The sequence below is a fragment of the Lacerta agilis genome, chromosome 2, assembly GCF_009819535.1.
Source record: "Lacerta agilis isolate rLacAgi1 chromosome 2, rLacAgi1.pri, whole genome shotgun sequence".
Taxonomy (NCBI): Eukaryota; Metazoa; Chordata; class Lepidosauria; order Squamata; family Lacertidae; genus Lacerta; species Lacerta agilis.
The window spans coordinates 85,607,149-85,628,844 of NC_046313.1; the positions used below are offsets into that span (position 1 = coordinate 85,607,149).

At 44.1% G+C, this 21,696-nt stretch overlaps 2 protein-coding genes across 5 annotated transcripts in view; both read right to left on the reverse strand.

The window, feature by feature from the left end:
- The window catches only part of IRAK2 (interleukin 1 receptor associated kinase 2), a 32,228-nt gene extending 26,758 nt beyond the window's left edge, over positions 1-5,470 (reverse strand). For all 4 annotated transcript variants that reach the window (XM_033141143.1, XM_033141142.1, XM_033141145.1 and 1 more), the window contains exons 1-2: positions 5,122-5,470; positions 1,087-1,266 (exon numbers count right to left, since the gene is read on the reverse strand). In XM_033141143.1, coding sequence (XP_032997034.1) covers positions 1,087-1,266; positions 5,122-5,332 — 391 coding nt within the window. In that variant the 5' untranslated portion in view covers positions 5,333-5,470. The remainder of the gene's footprint in view (positions 1-1,086; positions 1,267-5,121) is intronic.
- Positions 5,471-9,535: 4,065 nt separating this feature from the next.
- On the reverse strand, positions 9,536-12,345 carry VHL (von Hippel-Lindau tumor suppressor). Its single transcript, XM_033141146.1, has 3 exons — positions 12,009-12,345; positions 10,395-10,517; positions 9,536-9,767 (listed from the first exon to the last, which is right to left on the reverse strand). Exons 1-3 carry the CDS (start codon positions 12,220-12,222, stop codon positions 9,559-9,561), a joined length of 546 nt encoding a protein of 181 aa, XP_032997037.1. The 5' UTR covers positions 12,223-12,345; the 3' UTR covers positions 9,536-9,558.
- Positions 12,346-21,696: the final 9,351 nt, after the last annotated feature.

Below are 21,696 nucleotides of genomic sequence, written 5' to 3' on the forward strand. Positions count from 1 at the left end.
TCCGTATTTCCCATTTTTGCCTGCCTCCCCACTGCTTATCCTGTAGAACTTTTGCCTGCCTCCTCTCCGTCTTTGCCCGTTTTTGCCTGCCTCCCCACAGCTTCTCCAGTTGAAATTCCGCCTGCCTCCTGTTCGTCTTTCCCCCTTTTCGCCTTCCTCCCCACAGCTTATCCCGTTGAACTCTCACCTGGCACCTCTCCGTCTCTCCCCCCCCCCCCGCTTTCACCTGCCTCACCACAGCTTCTCCTGTTAAACTCCTGTGGTGTGATTTGTTCGCCACCCCCGCACTCTCCCTGGTCACCCCGAAACTCAGTTGCTTACTGTTGTATAATTGCAAATGGCGCAGCCTGAGGCAAGGAGTTGTCTTTGCAGCGGCAGTTGAAGCGTGTTCCGGCCACTCCCCCACCAGCAGCCTATTGACTGAGCTGACCGCTCCCCCTCCCTCCCTGTCTGTTGTTCTATAGTGTGCTGTGTTTTACGTCCACTGGAGGGTGCTATGTTTTTTTGTACAAAATCGAATTTTTAGGTTTGATCGGTGTGGTTTTTCTTCAATGTAAGTACATCAGATCACTCCCATATTGCCATGGAACGTTGTGTCCAAATTTGAAGGCAATTGGTCAAGCGGTTACGGAGCAAGGCTTTTGCCAACAAACACCCAGCTTGAACATTTTTATATATATGTAGATGCATCTCTGGGTTATTTGTGGGGCCTGTCTGGTGTTTTTACATGAGTAGAATGTGTGCTTTTATTTAAAATGCATCTCTGGGTTATTTGTGGGGCATAGGAATTCGTTCTCCCCCCTCCCTCCAAAAAAAATAGTCCAGCCCCCCACAAGGTCTGAGGGACAGTGGACCGGCCCCCTGCTGAAAAGGTTTGCTGACCCCTAGTTCTTTGCTTTCAGGGTTCACCTAAGCATGCTCCTTTTTTGCTTAGTGACCCAATTTTGGCTGCAAAACCAGCAGCCCCTGCTGGAACGGAGTTCAGCGTTAAGGAACGACAATGGCAACGGGAGTTGACGAACATGCTTTTCACTAAGTGGTTATAAACTGCTAGGTAGTTGCAGAGAAAGAAGTCCAGCTACTCACAGTTTGCAATTACTTGTGCTGCCCGATAGAGCTGAAGTTCCTGCAGAAGTTCCAACAACTGCTGGACAGTTGCGAGTCTCACTCCCCACCACCACATCAGCTCTCTTGTTATACTGATTCCTGCCTTCTCCATGCACTTGATTTTCCTCAGCTCGGTCTGGTCAGTTATCACATAGGATGCTAAAAGAAAACCAGGCAGATTTGGTTCAGAAGTAAGATCCAAGGCATCACAAGTGTAGCTTAAGGAGAAACCCACATTCCCTTTCGTATGAATTTGGCACCCTTTCCCCCCCCCTTCTTTTCCCCGTAATTAGAGTAGGGTTGCCATATGTCCAACAACTTTTCTGTCCAGATTTTCACTGTTTGAAACATGGCAACCCTAAATTTGAGAGATATTTGTACACGTGCCAACCAAGCATTTATCTTTCGCATCATTAATCCTTCAAGGAATGTAGTCCAGCAACTCCCACCTCTTGACTCATATTGCACAGTGAGTGAAAAGGAAAATCTCAAACACATCGCGCTGCTCTATACACAAGGCAGCTTCATTCTTTCCAAGGAAGAACAGAAATGTGATAACCCAGGCAAAAATGTTGGCAGCTAAAGAATTCTTAGGTTAATTCTAATCAGGAGTTCACTACCTTAAATTTTTGTAAAAGGCACCAAACCTGGTGATAGAGATGGAAAGAATTAACACGAGAGTCCTGCACTATAAACAGCAGCAAGCATAGGTGTTTCTATGACAATGCCTCAAGGCTGCAATCTTTGGATGATTTACTACTCCTGAAGCTTCAGAATAAACAGTGTGACAAGCAGTTATAGGATTGCAGGTTTTTGCATCAGAAGCTAGACAGAGGTACTTTTTATGCGAATATTGATTTTTAATTGGTGTAGCCCAGACTTAGTGACCTTAGGGTGCAGGGTAGGCAATTAGGCAACCAGCCAACCAACCAACCAACCAACCAACCACATTCAGCCACTGTTTTGTTGTCCCAGGCTAGATTCCCCCTTGTATGGGATAACAATATAAGGTTTTCTGTGCAGTGTAGCTTGCAAGGACTAATCATTCAGTGCATTAGGAAAAGTACTCCATGTTCCTCTTCACTACGCCTCAAAGCACTGGAAGAAAATATAGAGCAACAAAAAGGGCCTGAAAGTATATACTTAATTACAGCTCAGAAAATGATTCTGATTAAATTTCATGCCCATTCACTGAAACTTAGTCCCACTTCCTTCTTCAATTCTCTTTATGAGAATTTTTTTTAAATACTGTGGAGAGGAAATATGAATAATTGTTACTTCTGGATTTTTAAAAATTGTTTTGTGGAGTTTTGTTTTTTTGTTCCACATAAACATTTCAGGAGATTGTCGCTCCATTTGTTACAAATACAAATAAATATTATTTTAAAAATAAATTCTGTTTGTAATAATTGTTTGGATACACTATATTTTTAATGTGCTAGTTGTGATAATTTTATGCCCATTAAAATTGTCCATAGTTATATTTTATGTTTCTAAAGTAAAAGAATGACTTTCAATCTGGAAAAGAAAAAAGAAGTGCTAATGTAGCATTTTTTCAATTTTTCCAAACATTTCCCTCCCCCCCCAAAAAAAATCGAAAAAAAACCCAGGTTTTTTTCCAAGCTTCAAAACTTCCAGAAATTTTACATCTCTAGACACTTCTAATCCTTCTAATGCAATTTAGGCAAACTGCTTAAACTGTATCTTTCAACTATTTAATCCTAGGAAATCAACATGTGTAAAAGCTAATTTCCTTTGAGATAATAGCCTGGGGGTAATGAGCCATCTAGCACATCAAGGGAGTGCGGCCTCTCCCTGTGTTACAAAAAACTAGAGGTTAGGTTAGCAAAGGGTTTAGACTAGTAAGCCAGAGTTATGCAATGGAATTAGCAAGCAGTGGGAGAGAGAGAGAAATAGAGAGAGAAAGAGAAAGAGAAAGAGAGAGAGAGAGAAGCGAGAGAGAGAGAGAGAGAGAGAGAGAGAGAGAGAGAGGCAAAGGCAGAGAAATGGTTGGTGTCTGTTTAAGATTAGACTAAAGCTGCTGTGGCTATGGAAGAAGCCCAAACCTCTTGGAATGTGAATGCTCTGCACTCCCTCCATCTAGACTCAGGTTGTATATAGATGCAAATAAACCATATATCATAAAGACACCACAGCCTCTGCTGTGCCTCATTTCCAAAAGAAAGCACAGACCCTGGCAAGTGTGCCTGGTGCCCCTGGAATCTTACATTGCTCAGAGATTGGGGTGGCACATAACAATATTTTTAGGACCCAACTTATTTCTGTTATTATAAGTTTTTTGAATGGTTTTTAACACTGTTTTAATTGCTGTAACCCGCCCCGGAACCTTAGGATGCAGGGCATGTGATAAATAATATAGCTTAGCCAGAGCAGACTAGCAACATTAGATTACATCAGTGCTCCTTCGCAATATTGCACAACAGTGTCAAGGGTCTCTTTAGTTCTGCATCACACATAAAAAGTACTTACAGTCACAGCTCTCACATTGTTACTCCCCAGCAGCTGGTGTTCAGAGACTTTATTCTACCTGTACTGGACACCAGTGTGTCTAATATTTTAAAGATGTAATAGTCTTGGGACAGAAGATCCATATATTTACTTATGTGTTGTAGAAAGAAGTAGTATTTTCTCTCATCTGTCCTGAATCTACTGCCTATAATTTCCATTGGATGACCCTGAGTTCCTAGTCTTAGGAGAGTGGGATGAGGAAAGTGGCTCAGTCAGTAGAGCATGAGACTCTTAATCTCAGGGTTGTGGGTTTAAGCCTCACATTGGGCAAAAGATTCCTGCATTGCAGGGGTTTGGACTAGATGACCCTCATGGTCCTTTCCAACTCTACAATTCTATGAAGCTGTCTCTGTATCCATCTTTTCCACACCAATATCCCTTCCTCCACAACCAGGCAGAAAAAGTGGCTTCACACCAAGTCAGCCCATCACTCTATCTAGCCCAGAGCCATCTATCCGTCACACCAGTCAGTATATACTGACTGACAGGATTTCAGGCAAGACAGAACCGTTCCCAGCTCTACCTGGAGATGCCAGGGATTGGGAAGCACTAAAACACAGGACACTGTCCACCATTAGGTGCTGTTTAGCAGTAATGTTCAGACGCAGGGCAAGAGCAGTAAGAATTGCACACAGAGGGCAGGAACAGAGCATGGAAGGACTTGACAAGTTGGATAAATGCACTACGGCTTTAAAAATGCTTCAGGTGAATTATTTGCCAGAAGATGTTTTAACAGTGCTTTCAAGTTATCTTTTAAATGGATGTACTTATTTGAAAAATTTGTTTTATCAGTCGCCTCGTAATCTGCTCTGATGCTTTGGAAAGCTAAATAAATCAATGTCTATCCTAATGTTCAATTACAGAGTTTAATGTGACAGTGCACAGTTTAATCCATAAATCTGGGGCCTGTATGATGTGTGGAGTTCTTAAGTGCCAGACAGAAGTGCTTCCGGGAAATATGAAGGGCTGCTACAGGTTCCCCTATTGGCAAGCGCTGTCCTTTCACCTTCCATATTACAAGTGCAGGTATCCCTATGTTTTAGCTGAACCCTGAGTCAACTATCCCTGGGACCCTTTTTTATCCAAGAAGCAACAAGTTTCATAGCACCGGTAGAGTTCACAAGCTTTGAATCAGATCCAGCAGTTTGTGAATTCTACCGGTGCTATCAAACCTGTTGCTTTTTGGAGGAGAAGGGTCCCTGGGATAGAGTTGATTCGGGGTTCAGCTAAAACATAGGGACACCTGTGCTTGTCATAGATCTATCTGTCTATCTATCTCCTTAAAATCAGCACTCCCTACACCACCGGGGGTTCCGGCTGTGATTCCCACCCCCCTCTCCGCTCTTGCTGGGCCACATCCCTGAACTTGCTCCCGCCGATGGGAGCTGAAGTCCCATCCGACGGGCCAAAAATAGTTGCTCAGCGAGCGACCCCCAAACCCGGCGCTGCTCCCCCACCCGACGAGATCCTGGGCGCGCTGCTCACCAAAGCGCATCCAGTCGTAGTCGTTGAGGCAGTCCATCTTCTGGCAGAAATCCTCCAGCACCCAGGCGGGCATGCTGTGGATGTAAGGAGACTGCGCAGCAGAACTGCCCAAGGAAAGCGGCGTCGAGGGATATTGCGGCTGCTGCAGGGCCATGTCTTTCTCCTGCTGTGTCACAGCCGCGGGAATTCCCCTCTCTTCTCCTTTGGCCATCGACAGCTGTCCACCCAAAGGCCTGAAGGAGGAAGGAAATGGGTTTCTTTTTTCTCCTTGACTCCAGCCAGCAAATCTGGTCTTCTCGCCTGCCTTCTCCTCCCCGTCTGAAGGAGCCACACCTCGCTTCTCACAACTTGTCAGCGGCTTTTTTTTTGTCTGTCAGACTCCACCCTGTCCTGCCCCATTTCCCGACGCCGGGGAGTTCTCTCAGTGACGTCAGGGCGAGACTGGCTCGCTTCCCTTCTTCGAGGCCTGCGCGCTTTGTTCCCACTTTGCGCTCCAGCCGCCGGACTGTTTATTAACCAAATCACACCTGATTTTTCCCAGCCGATCGGTGCGCAGCAGTAAAAACAAGGGAACGGGCTGATCTCGCTGTAGCCTCGACTTTCCTGGCTCCGTCCAGTGCATGTGTGGTTTTAAAAAAGGAAAGGTTAAGAAATAAAATCAATAGAGAGGGGATGAGGTGCACGATTGTGAATTATTCTGGCGAGAAACTTAGCTCCCGGAAACAATCGACTGGTTGTGATTTGGAGTCCTGCTTGGGGAGCTAGGATGGGCGAATCTTGAACTTGGCTGGAGAAACCCAGCCAGACGGGGGGTGTATTATTATTATTAGTAACTAACCTGAAGTGTGCAATCTTTTCATTTCTTTTTTAAACCTAAAATGGGGAAAATATAGGACAGAAAACAGTAGTGACTAGTCGGTTTAATTGTGGAGAAGGAAAACCATGCAAGTAACATTCCACCCAGTTTTGCAGCAAGCAGCAAATGGGTGGCACCAGAAAGGTGAGAGAAAATAGGAAAAGAAGCAGGTACTGTACTTGGAAAACAGGACTGCAGCCACATTACTAGAGCAGGCCCCATTCAACCCAATGGGGTTTACTTCTGAGTAGGCATTCATAGGCATACACTGTTATTGTAGCAAGCCACTTTGTTTACAATATGAAGCCCATCCTTAGATGCAAAAGTCAAAACAAGCATATAAACCAAAGAACAAAATTTAAAAGGTATGGTATTAGAATGAAGCAGTCTAAGCTGTTCACCTATGCATTCTGGTGTATTCAGGACTAGTCCCAATACATTTTGTTTACTCGGCTGAAGGGCATGATGGCAACCTTGCACCCCATCCCTTTCCATGTACCCGTCAGCCTGATTTGCAATTTAATCTTCACAAGTGACAGGCCACTGTCCTCCACTACTCACACTTCTGATTACAAAAAAACAGAAACCTAAATTGTGTGCCATTAAAATACTGGTATTCTATGAAAAATATTTCAAATAGAATACAGTATTCTAATATTGTATGTAATTTAATACTGAATCTCTTACATATTTTTCCTTCTCCAACATCAAGAATCACGTTAGGAGTGCTTGGCTGTGAATACTTTTTGAGTAAAAAGAATATTGCTGATTCTTGCTTATACACAAGGATCTTCGTCTGAGATTTTTTTTTTTTTAAAAAGGAGACCGATTCCAGACTAACAGCAATCCATCTATCAATCTTTATTGCAGTCAAAGACAGCACAATCCTAATCATGCCTTCTCTGAAGTAAGTGCTATTGAATTCAATGTAGTTTACTCATGTGGAAGTGGGATTAGGATTACAGCCATTCCATTTTAGATACCCATGTAATGTTTAAGATAACAAGCACACCAGCCTGAAGTCTAAGACTCTCAAGCCTGCACTGTTTTAAGAAAAGAAAACAGCAAAGAAAAAGGGGGAAATTACTCCTGCATTAAAAATGCATCTGAATATCCCTCCATCTGTTCCATAGGCAATCCACATTGAAACATTGGTTAAGAAAAGGAAGCTGCTCTTCCTCTTGGTCATTTCTGGCAGTTGGCAGACCATGAAACTCTTAATCTCAGGGTCATGGGTTCAAGCCCCATGTTCGGCAAAAGATTCCTATACTGTAGGGGATTGGACTAGATGATGAAGAAGAAGAGTTTGTATTTGATATCCTGCTTTTCACTACCCAAAGGAGTCTCAAAGCGGCTAACATTCTCCTTTCCCTTCCTCCCCCACAACAAACACTCTGAGGTGAGTGGGGCTGAGAGACTTCAGAGAAGTGTGATTAGCCCAAGGTCACCCAGCAGCTGCATGTGGAGGAGCGGAGACACGAACCCGGTTCCCCAGATTACGAATCCACCACTCTTAACCACTACACCACACTGGCTCATGGTCCCTTCCAACTCTAGTTTTATGATTCTAAGAAAAAGGGAAAAAATCATTGCTAAATAAGACATTGAAAAGGGAATAACACATTACCACCAATGAAACAAAATATATGAAATGAACCTGAGAGTCACACATGAACTTTAGGAAAAGAACTGGCATGCATCCTAGTATATTCTATTAGCAAACATAATGGCTGCCACCATTGCTTACATATAATTAGGTACCAGACAAAGTAAATAATGGGGAAAATAACAGTGCTGCAATTAAGGGGGGGGAACGCTTTAATGCCTCATAGGTTCAAAAAATAATAATACATGAAATGGCATTGTATGGAATGCTGAGCAATAGCTGAATACATATTAAAAGCAATGTTTAAACATCAAAATTGTAATTCTAATAATCTGGTCTGGGCAGCTGATGTTCTCACTAGGTATTTATCAGAAACAAAGAACCATATAAATCTAACAATGCTCCAAATGTGCCCCAGCATGTTCAACAATTCAGGTACAAAACTGAAAGCTTAGCTACTGCAATCTATCTTGCATGGAATTCACATTCACAGACTTTCTTCTTCATTTTGCCATTTTTGATTCTTCCTTTAGACCTGGAAGAACACACAGAATCCCCCAAAGAATCCCAGGAACCGTAGGTCTGTTAAGGATGCTGGGAACTGCAGCTCTGTGAGGGGGTAAACCTTGTCTCTTCCCTCCTCTTGCAGAACTCTTGAGGGAAAGTTCTGGTTGTGTGAACATATTTGTCTGGCAACATCAAAAGTACAGATTTATCATATATACAGAAATCCCTCAAGCTTTAACTTTTTAGAAAGAAATTTACAAAGTATACAAAAAAATAGTACAACCTACATCACAAACCAGTGACTTTACAAAAGGTAACAATTTACAACACATTCGGTACACCATAATGTCTTCAATAAGTTCATTTCACAGTAGTCCTATTAAGATATTTGGAAATAACGGTACAAGATCAACTGGTTAAAATGTTGGGTTGATACCCAACAACCAAAAAATTTTAATAGTTGCAAACACAGGATATTGGAAAATAGGAAAACAGTGTTCCACTGATCATCTGTGTAGCTCAAAACAAAAATACGTTCTAAAGTAGTCAGCTTCATAACTGTTGCCTCAAAATTATGCAGATAATTTTTAAGAAGGCAATATATATATATATAGAGAGAGAGAGAGAGAGAGAATGCAAGCGAGCAAAAAAAAAAGAGTAGCAAATAATAAGTCTGATGGGTTAATTATTGGAACCTCTAAAAGCATATTCTTTTCATACTCACAAAATTCACCTTCAATGCGATAGCAAGCTTTGAATGAGGGTGAAATTGTGATCTGAGAAAAAACTTTGCCTGCACCACAGAGCTGCCAGGCTCTTTCTCTAGCTGAAGTGGGAACAATAGTAGCTCCCATCACACCAAAATTCCCATAACTGAATAGACAAACATAGGGCAAATGTGTGACAGTGGAGTTCCTGCACACTGGAAGTATACTGGTACACCATGGGAAATAATGACCTGTAGGAAACCACTGGCACAAGAAAAAGTAAATCCAGAGTTCTAATTTACAGTATTCAATCTGAATTATTGGGGGGGGGGAGGGGGAGAACAATTTGCAGTTTAAGGATAATTTATCATTTGGTATGATAATTAAATTAAAGTTGCTCAAATTTCAAAGACCACACACACAGGGTGTTTTCTAAACACATATAATAAAAGGATATTTCAAATAAGTGGAAAATCATATGAAACGGCTTTTGCCAATCTAATCTTCTATAAAATGTCTTATGTGTTTGTATTTGGTCTAATGTAAAATACAATTTGTATAGGTTTTCCCAGGACAGGATTTCGTCGAGTATTTTCAGCTGCAGCATTCTACCACTTTGCCTCATTGTCCCATGGCTTTGTCTCTAAGTAATGAAGTTACAAGTTCTAAACCAAAGCAATGTCTGCTTCCTAAAACACTATGGAATGTTAATGTCTTTTCAGTTCATACAGCAGTTAATGCCTCTTATACCCAACAATTTATTAGTAAGAGTAGTTTTCCACTGATGACCCTTCAACTCTATTTCTTAGCCTATCATTCGTTTCCAGAGAAAGCCGCTGAAGATCCTTCCTAATATCTGGATGATCTTCTAAATCTTCATATAGTGACCGAACAATGTCTAATTTCCTGTAGTCCACTGGTTTTACTAAAGCACGGACAACTTGGAGACATCTTTCCTTCAGAGTGTACACTGCAGAGAGATAGGAAAGTGAGATTTTAAATGTCATGCTGAAGATATTGAGGCATGGATCATGAATACCTGAATACCATAATGTTTTGCTAATCAGTAAGAAAAAGAAATACAATTCATGTTTTTCTTAATCTGATAGATCAGAGATGGGGAAACTGTGGCCCTACATATGTCACTGGACTACAGCTCCCATCTTCACTGATCACTGGCCATGCCAGCTGGGGCTAATGGTAACTGTACTCCAATAACATCTGGAAAGCCTAGTCCTGTACTATACAAACATGAAGCATTATGAAGGCACAGAATTATACAAGTAACTTTTAATAGCAGCAACTGGAATACATCGCTTGAGAAACATCACTTTTTAATTTCTGAAATGCCCCATTACTGGCTTTTCTTATGGTTAAGATCAAATGATTTGTAACCAGACAGAATTGGGAGCATCTTAAATGAACCTTCGGTAGGTGGGAAGGACTGTTTTGAGGGTGTCACACTGCTATAAGTAAACATAATCAGACATTTTACTTTATTACTATTTAGTCAAATGGGACTCTGACTATAATTGCACGATATTATTCACAGTGTAAGGAGATAAAGACATTAGTATTATAATTGGATTATTTTTACCTGGTAGTGTAATATTTGCAAATACAGGCTGCCCATTCATATTGCGGGTAGCCACAAACAGCTCTGCTTGGTTGACAAGAAGACTATCATCTGTCCCAGCATCTCTAAACAGCCAAAGATGTTCTAGAAAACAAATCACAAATGAAATTAGGGCCTTGATAAGAACCTTGGTAAACTGGATGTGGTAAAAAATGAGATGGCAAGAATAAACATTGACATCCTAGGCATCAGTGAACTAAAATGGACAGGAAATTAGGGCATAAGAGCATAAAAAGAGCCCTGCTGAATCTGGCAAAATGCCCATCTAGTCCAGCATTCTGTTCTCTCAGTGGCCAACCAGATGCCCATGATAAGCCAGAAATGAAGGGTAGTATAGAAATTTAATAAACAAATTTTAAAAACAAACCAATAAGCAGGATCTGGGCTCAACAGCTCAGCAATGTTTACAGACTGATTCCAAATGGTATGCAACTACTGATGAGTCGAATGCGGTTCACTGAAACTTATGTCTGTAAATGAAAGTTGCAAAAAGAATGCAGGAAAGGCTATACTGGGTTTAAAGAACAACAAATGAGCAGCTGCACAGGAATACAGTATTTCTTATCAAACAAACAAACAAATAATATACTCAATCTGACTGGGTTGTTCAAGTCACTCTGGTCAGCTTCCCACTTAATATAAAAGCACAACTAAACACCAAGCATAAAAAACTTCCCCATACAGGTCTGCCTCCAGATGTCTAAGGAAGGTCATATAATTGTTTTATCTCTGACATATTTAGGGAATCGGTTCCACAGGGCGACTGTGACTACTGAACAGGCCTTTTGTGTGGTTCTCTGTAACTTCACTTCTTGCATTTAGGGAACCGCCAGAAAGCCCTCGGAGCTGGATCTTGGCGTCTGGAATGGACATGAGGTTGGAGACGCTCCATTAGGTATCCAGGGGTTGAGGCCGTTCAGAGTTTTAAAGAAAATTTTTTAAAAAAACTTTCCAGTAGCACCTTAGAGACCAACTAAGTTTGTTCTTGGTATGAGCTTTCGTGTGCATGCACACTTCTTCAGATACACCAACACTTTGAATTGTGCTCGGAAATGTACTGGGAGCCAATGCAGGTTCGCAGTCCCCAATCTGGCAACCGCATTCTGGATCAGTTGGAAGTTTCCGAATCCCCTTCACAGCTGCTCCCACAACTTTTCTCGGGCCGAAAGGAGGTCTTCAGAGATCCACCCAACTGTGCTGCTCTGTACACAGGAGCGGCCATCCAAACCACTGCCTTCGAGGCAGTCCAACCCTCCTTCTCCACAGAGGCAACCTGGCCAAACCACCCCACTCTGGTGCCCCCCCTCCCCCAATTCCTGCATCTGCCACATCACTTTCTAACCCTACTCCGGGCTCTTCCTCGCACGGCCGAGGCCCTTCTAACGTCTGAGGGAAGAGGGAAAAGAAGCCCGGCAGGGGCAGGTTTCGCTGTAAGGTTCGCGCCAGGAAGCTCCACCTGTTGAATATCTGCCCGCCCTTCAGGCACCGAAGCAGCGCAGTCCCTACGGAGCGCAAGGCGGAGATGCCTTCCTTAGCTGCCCCCGTCGCCCTTCTTCTCCCCGTTATAATACCCACCCAGGTAGCTGTGCATCCGTCGGCCAGTGCCGGGCTTCAGGCTCGGATAGGAGCGCGGCTTCCCCTCGAAGTCCAGCCAGACGGGGCTGACCAGGCGGGGGCTGCGGTTACAGAAAATGACCTGGCAAGGTTCCCGAGTGTTCACCGAGCGCAGGCGCCCCAAGGCCTCTCCTGCCCCTCTCTCCTCGTCCTCCTCCCCGGGTTTCTGCGGCATCCTGACGATTCGGAACCACACGAAACGGCACCTCCGCCGCGCAGCCCAAGTGAAGCGGAGGCCTACCACGCCAGGCCTTGACGCGCGCAAGCAGCCATTGCTTTGTAGAGGCTGAGGGACTGGGGGGGGGGGGCAAACCGAGCAACACTACGCATGCGCACCCTCAGCGGCCATTGTTTTGTGGGGGAGCCGGAGAGGCAGGCGCCGCCCCCAACCACCTCTTCTGGGCGCCTGCGCAGTTCGGCGTTTCGTTTGTTTAGGGGGCGGAAGGGTCTCTGTTGTGCCCTTAGCTTCATGCCAAGCCAGTTTATGGTGTGGTCATTTCATAATTAGCCATTTTGAAAATGGTAAATTGAAGCTTTTCTCTCTTTTTGCGGGGGGTGGGGTGGGGTAAAACTTCCATTAAAACCGATAAGGGAGGGGAAGAGATTGGAGTGGGATTTTAACCTCAGGAAATAGAGAGTAGATACTGCTGGGGAAATTCGCGTGTCCTCAATGAGTCGCTCTATAATACTGTATAATGTGTGCGTGTCACAAGCAGAACGTGGATATGCAAATACGGCTTCAGGCGCATTGTATGACCTCTTTTCGAGAAGTACAACAATCCATTGATTTCGAGCACATAGTGATGGTATCCCATTTAGCTAAGGAGATTTGTATGACGATATTGGCAGCGTCCTACAGTGTTGCCTTATAAATCTCCATTAAATTCAATAGTGCTTACTCCCAGGTCAGTGAGTATAGCCCAGTATCCCACTTACCACAGCAGTCAACAACATGCCCCAACGAGGATGCTGCCTCCAATCCTGGAAGTGGCATATAATCGTCATGGTTAGCAGCCATTAATAACCTTATCCTTCATGAATTTGACTAAATCTCCTTTTAGGATTCCTAGATTTCATATAAGCAGCTGAAGCTGAGACTTAATTGTCCTTGTTGGCCTGGTGATGGACTGGAGAAACCTTTATTGTATCCACTACAGTAAAGGTTTATTCTTCCTTGATGTTCTGTTTATTTCAGGCATTTGTTTATTGTCCCGTTCTGATAAAGCTTTTTGGAAATAAAAAAATTGGACTTTTTGCAGTAAGAAAAGTGACATAAAATGCACTATAAAGTGGGAAGTAGCAATCATAGGTCTAGGATGGGGAGTTGTATAATCTCTGCACAAGCAGATAGCATGGATGTGCAATTAACAATACTGTAGAATATAACTTGTGCAAACAAATCATAATGTATAAGCAGGCTGTTTGGAGAAGGGTTGGGTTAAAGTCTCTCTCAGAGTGCAATCCTATGCATCATGGGGTCTTGTTGTTGGTTAGTCATTCAGTCATGTCCGACTCTTCGTGACCCCATGGACCAGAGCACGGGGTCTTAGTACCCTATATGTCACCAAGACCAGACAGTATTAGTTCAGAATCTTGCTGCAGGCTTTTTGTGTGTGTGTGTGTGTGTGTGCATTATTCTCTGTGAAACATGGTTGCAGTTCTTTGATGACCACTTTAACCTTTATTGATAGTGGGGCAAATATATCTAAAAAGGTAGGATAATTCCAAGATGATAATTTTCAATTTACATAACATTTTCATAGTTTCAGGCCTAAATTTAGCAGAATTGCCTGCTGTTGTAACAGCACTTCCTTGTTCTGCTATAGAGGCCTCTCGGTAGAGGTGGATGATTTAGTAGCACCCAATCATTGTTCTTCTTTAAACTAGAAGTGGATTAGCAGCTGTTCTTCCAAATCCAAATCCATGTGATCTACCCCATTTCCCACAGGTGCAAATGTTGAGGTGGGTTGAATTTTCATTGGGACCATGCTGCCCCTTTGTCCATTCCCAATCATGATCCCCCCTCCCCCCATTTCAAGATAGGGAGAGTGCTGATGTGCTCAGGTCCTGCTTACAGACTTTCCATTGGCATCCTTTTGGCCACTGTGAGAACAGGATGCTGGAGTAGATCCTGGCCTGATCCAGCAGGGCTACTCGCATGTTCCAAAAATCTTTAAAAGCAACGTTATTTGGAAAGGTAATGCTAATTACACAGAGTTGATTCCTGGAGGGAGCAGGGAGATACTCAGAAGGAAATGACTAGAGCAGTGTTTTTCAACCACTGTTCCGCGGCACACTAGTGTGCCGCGAGATGTTGCCTGGTGTGCCGTGGGAAAAAATTGTTTATTTGATTCCTTTCAAGAGAATTACTTTATATATAGTCAATATAGGCACAGAGTTAATTTTTTTTAACATTTTCTAATGGTGGTGTGCCTCGTGATTTTTTTCATGAAACAAGTGTGCCTTTGCCCAAAAAAGGTTGAAAAACACTGGACTAGAGCATACTAGCAACTAGCAGCCTGTATAGTCAGAATTTCAGAAATGTGATGGGTCATCTACACCTGTGGAAACCAGCTATTGTGGGTTGCTATGGGTATTTTAAAAATAAAACATTGTATTTCCCAAGTCTGATTAGGGAAGATGTTGGAGCAGAACATTATGGTGGCTACGTCATGTGGATGCCTGCACATTTTTACAGGGTAAAAAGTGAACAAAGCCTGGCAGTTCTGCAGTAAATGGGGAAGTAGCCTCCAAAGCCTGTTTTAACAGCAATAAGCTTGGCAATGAAGAAATGAAGGGATCCTGTTTGTATGGAAATAGAATGAATTAATCTGGATGCTATTAACAATGAGGTATGTGGGTGGGAAGTGTTAAATTGCTGTTTTAGGGTTTGTTTTTAAAAGTCTGGAACGGATTAATCCATTTTGCATTACTTTCTATGGGAAAGCACACCTTGGTTTTAGAATGCCAACTTTAAAACCTGTTTTTAGCACTGAAGTTTGGTTGGTGATTCATATGTATAATTGGTATAAATTAATCAGTTTCCCCCCCATCTGTGTACACAGTGCTTTTGGAAATTAATCTATATCCAATTGTAAGAATGACATGCTATTTGCTTTTTCATTTCAGTCAAATCTTCTGCATAGATTTTAAAAGGCATCCAAATGCAGCAATTCTTTGCTTGCTTTACAGAGCATCATACTGTGTTACTGGGTATTTTTTGCTAAAACATGTTTTTATTTACTTTTTTTGCTTCAAAACAGAGTTTGATTTGTAAAGGACTTTAGTTTCAAGATTTATTGAAATTAATGGAACTTGCATAAGCAAACAGTGTGCTGAGATCAGAATTCACAACAAAGGAAATCCCCTGAATTCAGGCTGGAATTCTGTGTATGCTTACGTGGGAGGAAAAGGAATTTACATCTGAGTATATATGCACAGGGTTGCACTTTAAATGTGGGGCAAGTACAAATGACTAGGTACCAAATGGTAATTGATCCCATAACATAGGCATAACCACTTTGGAAGTCAGTCAGTACGGTAAGTATTGCCCCTGATAAATTAGGAGAATTTTGCCACAAGTCAAAAACCTGAACAAACAGGAAAAAAATTCACTACGTGGTAGCAATTGGACGACACAGAAGACTGGTTTACGAAGATCCAGAACATACGAAACATTTACCATATGATGATCTATCCTGGGTTTGTTTTTCCTTTAAAAATAACAGCAGCAGAGATCATTGTAATCTGGATTGAGATTTTAATATACTGTATGGGGAAGGAATATTAGACTCTTTCCCTGATCTATTGTCCTACCAAAATTTACCACTCTCCAAAGTGCTATTGCAGCAAATGCCATTTGTCAGCGCATATATTAGCTTTAGGGAGGTATTGAAAAATAGTTCAGGAAATGCTTTGGTTTTGGAACAGACGTCCGGAACGGATTAAGTTTGGGAACCAAGGTACCGCTGTACCGTGGAATCTCCCTGCTGAGTACTGTGGGGAAAATCTTTGCCGTGGAGTTCTCAACAAATTACAGTTACTTGCTGACATGGTCTATCCCAAATCACAATGCAGCTTTAAAGATCAGAAGTCAACAGTTGACATGATTTTCTCACTGTGATAGCTGCAAGACAGTGCACCTCCAGCAGCAAAACTGGACGCCTTCATCTGCCCCACCTACAATAAAACATGTCTCTATGGCCACAGCAGAGAAAGTATTGCTCCAAAAGTTGGGTGCCTCCCCTCTCTCTGCTGAGTGGTTCTTTGGAGAACTGAGACATGGCGGAGACTGTTGTAGCTTTAGGAAAGAGTACAGCAGGGTCCTTTCAAGAGGGACATGTTCCTCACAGCAGGGCATTCAGCCTTCCCAAGTTGGATTCCAGACTCTCCTCCTCAGCACCCCTTGCTCAAAGCCTCTTTTCCTGCCACCTCACACTCAGTTATCCTGGCCCCATAAAATGTGTAATAGGATAATTGAAGTGATAGAATGTCAAGTGGGGGGGGGGGAGTGGAATTCTGGTGGAGAGAGAAGATTGGAGGAGGCTTGGAAAGGGAGTTTGAATGTTGGGGGGGGGGGAGGCAGTTGAGAGTGGGTTCTAGAAGGGGGGCACTTGGTGGAAGACCTGAAGCTGGGCAGGTCAGCTATTCAGCTTAGGATCAATAGTCCAGTCACCATTGCCCAGGACATGTGGCCGTTCCCTGACGAGAAGAGGGGCTCTGCCAGCTGCCCGGGAACAGAATTCCCTCAGTTTAGGAGAGCCACGGAGCTAGGGCTTGGCTTGTATTGCTAAGGCCCAGGTGCCTTACACCACCCCCTCCAATTACTTGGAAAGCTGCTTTACAGACCTGGGCTATACCTGATTATCGTATTCCCAAGCAACTTAAAAATGTAATGCTGGTGGTCAACAAAATAGGTTTAAAGACTCAAGGCAAATCTAAAAGAAATGTAGTATAAACATTCGGGAATGGCTGGCCTGCGAGCACTCCAATTGGAGAACAGCCTTTACCAAAGGTGTCATGGACTTTGAAGACGCTCAAAATCAGGACAAAAGGGAGAAACATGCTCAGAAACATGCACGTTCAGCAAACCCTCACTGTGATCGACTCCTGCCAGGAAACCTATGTCCCCACTGTGGAAGGATGTGTGGACCCAGAATTGGCCTCCACAGTCCATTATGGACTCACTGTTAAGATCGTGTTCATGGAAGACAATCTTACTCGGCTATGTGTGATTGCTAAAGATGATAGAAATTGGGGGAGCTGCAGCCTTTTTAATGGACATGGACTTAATGGAAAATCCTCATGGGAAGATGCCTTACATGTTCATGCTCCCCCAACATCTGGTTGGTCCAACACTTCCACCGTCGTGCTCCCCAAAAGGCAGCACCCATCCGGCAGGTGGAGGTGCAACTTGGGGAGGGGGATAGTGTCATGGGGCAGGAGTCAGCTTCACCTGCTGAACAGCAGCCTCAAGGGGGAGAAGGGGGAGTGACTTCACCTGCAGCTTCAAAGACTCCAAGGAGAAATTGCTGAGAACCAGCTGGCTTCAGCCTTCTTAAGCAGAGCTCCCAGCAGCGGGCAGAGAAGGCAAGAAAACTGCTTGTTACTTTTTCTTTTTAACAATCTTTATCACAATATATTATTTAATCTTTGGCATAGCAAAAGCAACCAGTTCCTCCAATTTCTTTATTGAGTTTTAACATATGCCAGTGATGCCCTTCTCCTCTTGTCAGACTGGCACATTCAGACAGCATGCGTGACATCCCAGAAGACATGCAAGGCACTGAGCAGCATGGATTCCTCCGGCAACTTGGAAGGACTTTACAATCCAGAAAGGAAAGACTGGAATGCCATGGATGATAGAGTCTCACTCTTGTCCATCAGCTTGGGTATTGGCTGTGACGGATTGGCCCTAGGGTGGAGGAGTTATTACCTCCTGGCTCAGAAGGAGTTAATCCACCTTCATCTTGACTGACAGTTCATCCTTTGGGGGCGGGGTGGCCCCCCCCTTTAAAAGGAGGGAACAGCTGTTTTGACAGTGGAGAAGAGGGAGGGTGTGTGTGTGTGGAGACAGGGAAGAAGAAGGGTGTGGGGCCTGGATAGTGGTGGTTTAGGTTAGGATCTGTTTAATATGAAACTATAGATCGAAAGATGTTTCTGTATTACCGCAACTAAGTTGGTGAATGCATGAATCTTTAAAACAACTATGTTCTCAAGAAAATAAAGTTCAGTTCTTTTTGGTGCCAAGGAGGAATCATCATTATTGGTCCAGCAAGGTATCAAATCTCACAGAGGAGTGGACTCAAGAAAGGGCAAAACTTACCTGAGGAAAGGGAGGCGATAGTTTGTGTCCTAGAGTCACTCAGAAAAGGGTTAGATGGAACCCAGAGTGCCACGAAGTTGCCAGAGTGTTGAGGGAAATCGAGACAGTGGGGATCCGAACTGAGGGAGGCCCTTTACTGTAGGCAAGAGGTTGTTCATTTAAGTAACCCAGAGTAGTAAGGATACCAGGCCACGAAAGCTTGAAAAAGACTCTCATTACTATTAAGCCCTCGAAGTAAGAGGGGTTTGTTTTGAGGTGAACCAAGTGGAGGGGGGTTGGTTTCACCCCTGTACCCTTGTGGACACGATTTTAGTAATTGAGAGGTGGGGGTTCGTCGCACTGGCGATGGAGACCATTCTCTTGAAGCGTGGCCCTGTGGGGGAAGGAATTGGTATCCTCCTGGCAGACGTGGGGAATGGGTTCCCAATGCCCCTGCCCTGACATTGCTCCCAAAGAAAGCCTGGCCCACCCACTTCAAGACGAGAACATCTCCTTTCTGCTCTCATGCAGGAAGGTTCTTCTCCCGTTCTCTGTTGACCCTGAACTTGTAGAGTGTTCTCCCAGCCCCATGCAAATCTTCCCTTCCTCATACCTGTTCTTTTTACAAGGGAGTGCTTCTGCAGGAGCCACAAGTGGTGCACAAAGGAGATCCTGGAAGAAAGAAGGTATCCTTAAAGCATGGCAGAACTGTTGGCTAAGGGCTGCTTCAAGGAAAGAATCCCTGAACATGTGAATGAGCTATCAGAGACCAAAGTCAACTTGAAAAAAGATACAGTGGTACATCTGGTTACGTACTTAATTCGTTCCGGAGGTCCGTTCTTAACCTGGAACTGTTCTTAACCTGAAGCACCACTTTAGCTAATGGGACCTCCTGCTGCCGCTGCGCCACCAGAGCACGATTTCTGTTCTTATCCTGAAGCAAAGTTCTTAACCTGAAGCATTATTTCTGGGTTAGCGGAGTATGTAACCTGAAGCGTATGTAACCTGAAGCGTATGTAACCCGAGGTACCACTGTAATTCATGTACTTTCGAAAACCTTTAATGAAAATTATTTCAAATAAACCAAACGAAAATGGTTCTGGGACTAAGCCTTGGTTTTGAAGGTGCAGAATGTCCACTTGCAGCATGGCCACCTGGGTGTTTGTCTGAAAAGCAGGAGTAAAAGGACAATGGTTAAAGACAAAGGGAGCTGTAGTTGAGAAATACCTGTAGGAGGGACCCCAGTTCCCAAACCCTGTCTTATTAGCGTAAGCCTTTTTTTCAGAAATGCATCCACAGCATAAAACACGTACGCTCAACTTGTAGGGTGTTCTCCCAGCCCCATGCAAATCTTTCCTTCCTCTTACCTGTTCCTTTTATAAGGGTGGCTTCAGCAACAGCCACAGGGGACAGTGTTCCTATGACTCCCCAATTGTGTTTCAGAACAACCCCTACCTTCCCCTCTGCTCCAGTACCTGAGGGTCGTCATGTCTCTCCAGGGGTTTGGCCAGAACAAGGTAAATGTTGTGGAAAGGCTCCCTCCTTGCAAAGAAAACTGAGACATCAGCAGGTGCCTGGCTCCCAACCATGCTAGCACCAGTCTGGCACATGAGGGTGGGGCACACGGGAAGGAAGCATTCCTATAATATAGGGCACTCAATTGGCATTTCCATCCACCTGAACTCTGAGCGTTTCCCCACTTTGCCTCCGTACGGGGGTCTCCGTCCTTCCTTGTCCCAGTACCTCTGCGGCAAGTGCCCTCCATCTGGGCTCCAGTCCCTCCCAGGCCGGGTCTTTCCCTTGCTGCAAATGGAGACATCAGCAGGTGCCTGGCTCCCAGCCGCACTAGCACCAGTCTGGGGCAGGAGCATGGGGGACCTGGGAGGGAAGCACTTCCTCTTACCTGATCTTAAAAGCTCTCCCCACTTGGCCTCCGTATGGGCATCTCGGCTCCGTCCCAGCTGGCCTAGCTCAGAAGTCTCCTCTTGCTCAGAAATGAGCTGAGCAGCTGTCTTAATCGGAGGAAACTTTGGCTGATGCTTCTGCACTAAAGATGGCAGAGTTGTGGTGTTGGCATGGGAGAGAATCACGTCCATTGTCCTGCCCAGGTGGCCCACAGAGAAACACTTTCCATAAAACCATAGGAATCTCTAAATTCAGCTTCCTCATCCAGTTGGCAAGATGACTGTGAAACACTTCCCCTGCCACAGGTCACAGCCAGGAGCATAGCAAGGGGGGGGGGGCGGGCGTAGGGGGCGGATCGCCCCATGTTCCATAATGGAGGAGGTGACAAATTATCAAGGAATAATTATTGCCCTACTAGGGCGGTTCATAAAAAAACTTTTTTTAAAAAAATGCCTGCTCCAAAGGTCTTATCTTACTATACTAGGGATTATACAGGTGAAACTCAAAAAATTAGAACTCCTCGGACTCCACGGATCTCTGCTAATGGGAGCTATTCCCAGAGCCCATAACAAACTACAGTTCCCAGGATCATTGGGGGAAGACATTTGCTTTTTTATAACAGGGATGAGGAACCTGCAGCTTGCTCATGCCCATTTCCTAGGAACCAGGAACTGGAAGCTGAAGTACTTCTTCTAACAAGATGATTACAGGGAGCAGCAGTGCTTTTCTTCAGCCGGAATTCTCCAGACCCCCATTCCAGCACCTTAAAAGATGTCAAAGAGAAAAACAACTACCAGACTTTTAGAAGACATCTGAAGGCAGCCCTGTTTAGAGAAGCTTTTAATTTTTGACAGACTACTGTATTTTAATACTTTGTTGGAAGCCGCCCAGAGTGGCTGGGGAAACCCAGCCAGATGGGTGGGGTATAAATACATTATTAATTATTATTATTATTATTATTATTATTATTATTATTATTATTACCCAACTTTCCCCCTGCTGGCTGGGAAAATAATCTCCCCACCTGGCATCGCAGCTAAGATGGCTCGCTGCTGCTTGCCCAGCGAAGGGCTGCCCTTCCCCGCTGCAGCAGACACCTTGTGTGTAAAGAGAGGGATGCTGATTGGAAAGCAGTGCAAGAAGAAGCAGGCAGCTTCTGGGATGCTGATTCCTGGACATCCTTGCAGCTGTGTAGATGCAGTAATTGGTGGGCAGGAGCCCTGGCCCATTTGTGGGAAATAAATAAAGCTGCCATTCAGGTATATATTTATCAGCACCACCTACAATGTAGTGAATAAGATTTGGGAATACCCAGAAATGTGACTCTGACTAAACTGGAGGGGAAGCACAGTAACAGGGTGGGGTGCAGTGGGGAGGAAAAGTGGGCATGATGGAGAAGCTCAAAATGGATGCAGGACTGCAGGAGGTATCATGCAGACT

Coding starts and splice junctions, on each gene's coding strand:
- VHL (XM_033141146.1), bottom strand. CDS start 12,222: ATGCCGCAGAAACCCGGGGAGGAGGACGAGGAGAGAGGGGCAGGAGAG. Junction 10,518..12,008: donor ACGGATGCACAGCTACCTGG/GTGGGTATTATA, acceptor TTTGTTTTCTAG/AACATCTTTGGCTGTTTAGA. Junction 9,768..10,394: donor TGCAAATATTACACTACCAG/GTAAAAATAATC, acceptor ATCTCTCTGCAG/TGTACACTCTGAAGGAAAGA.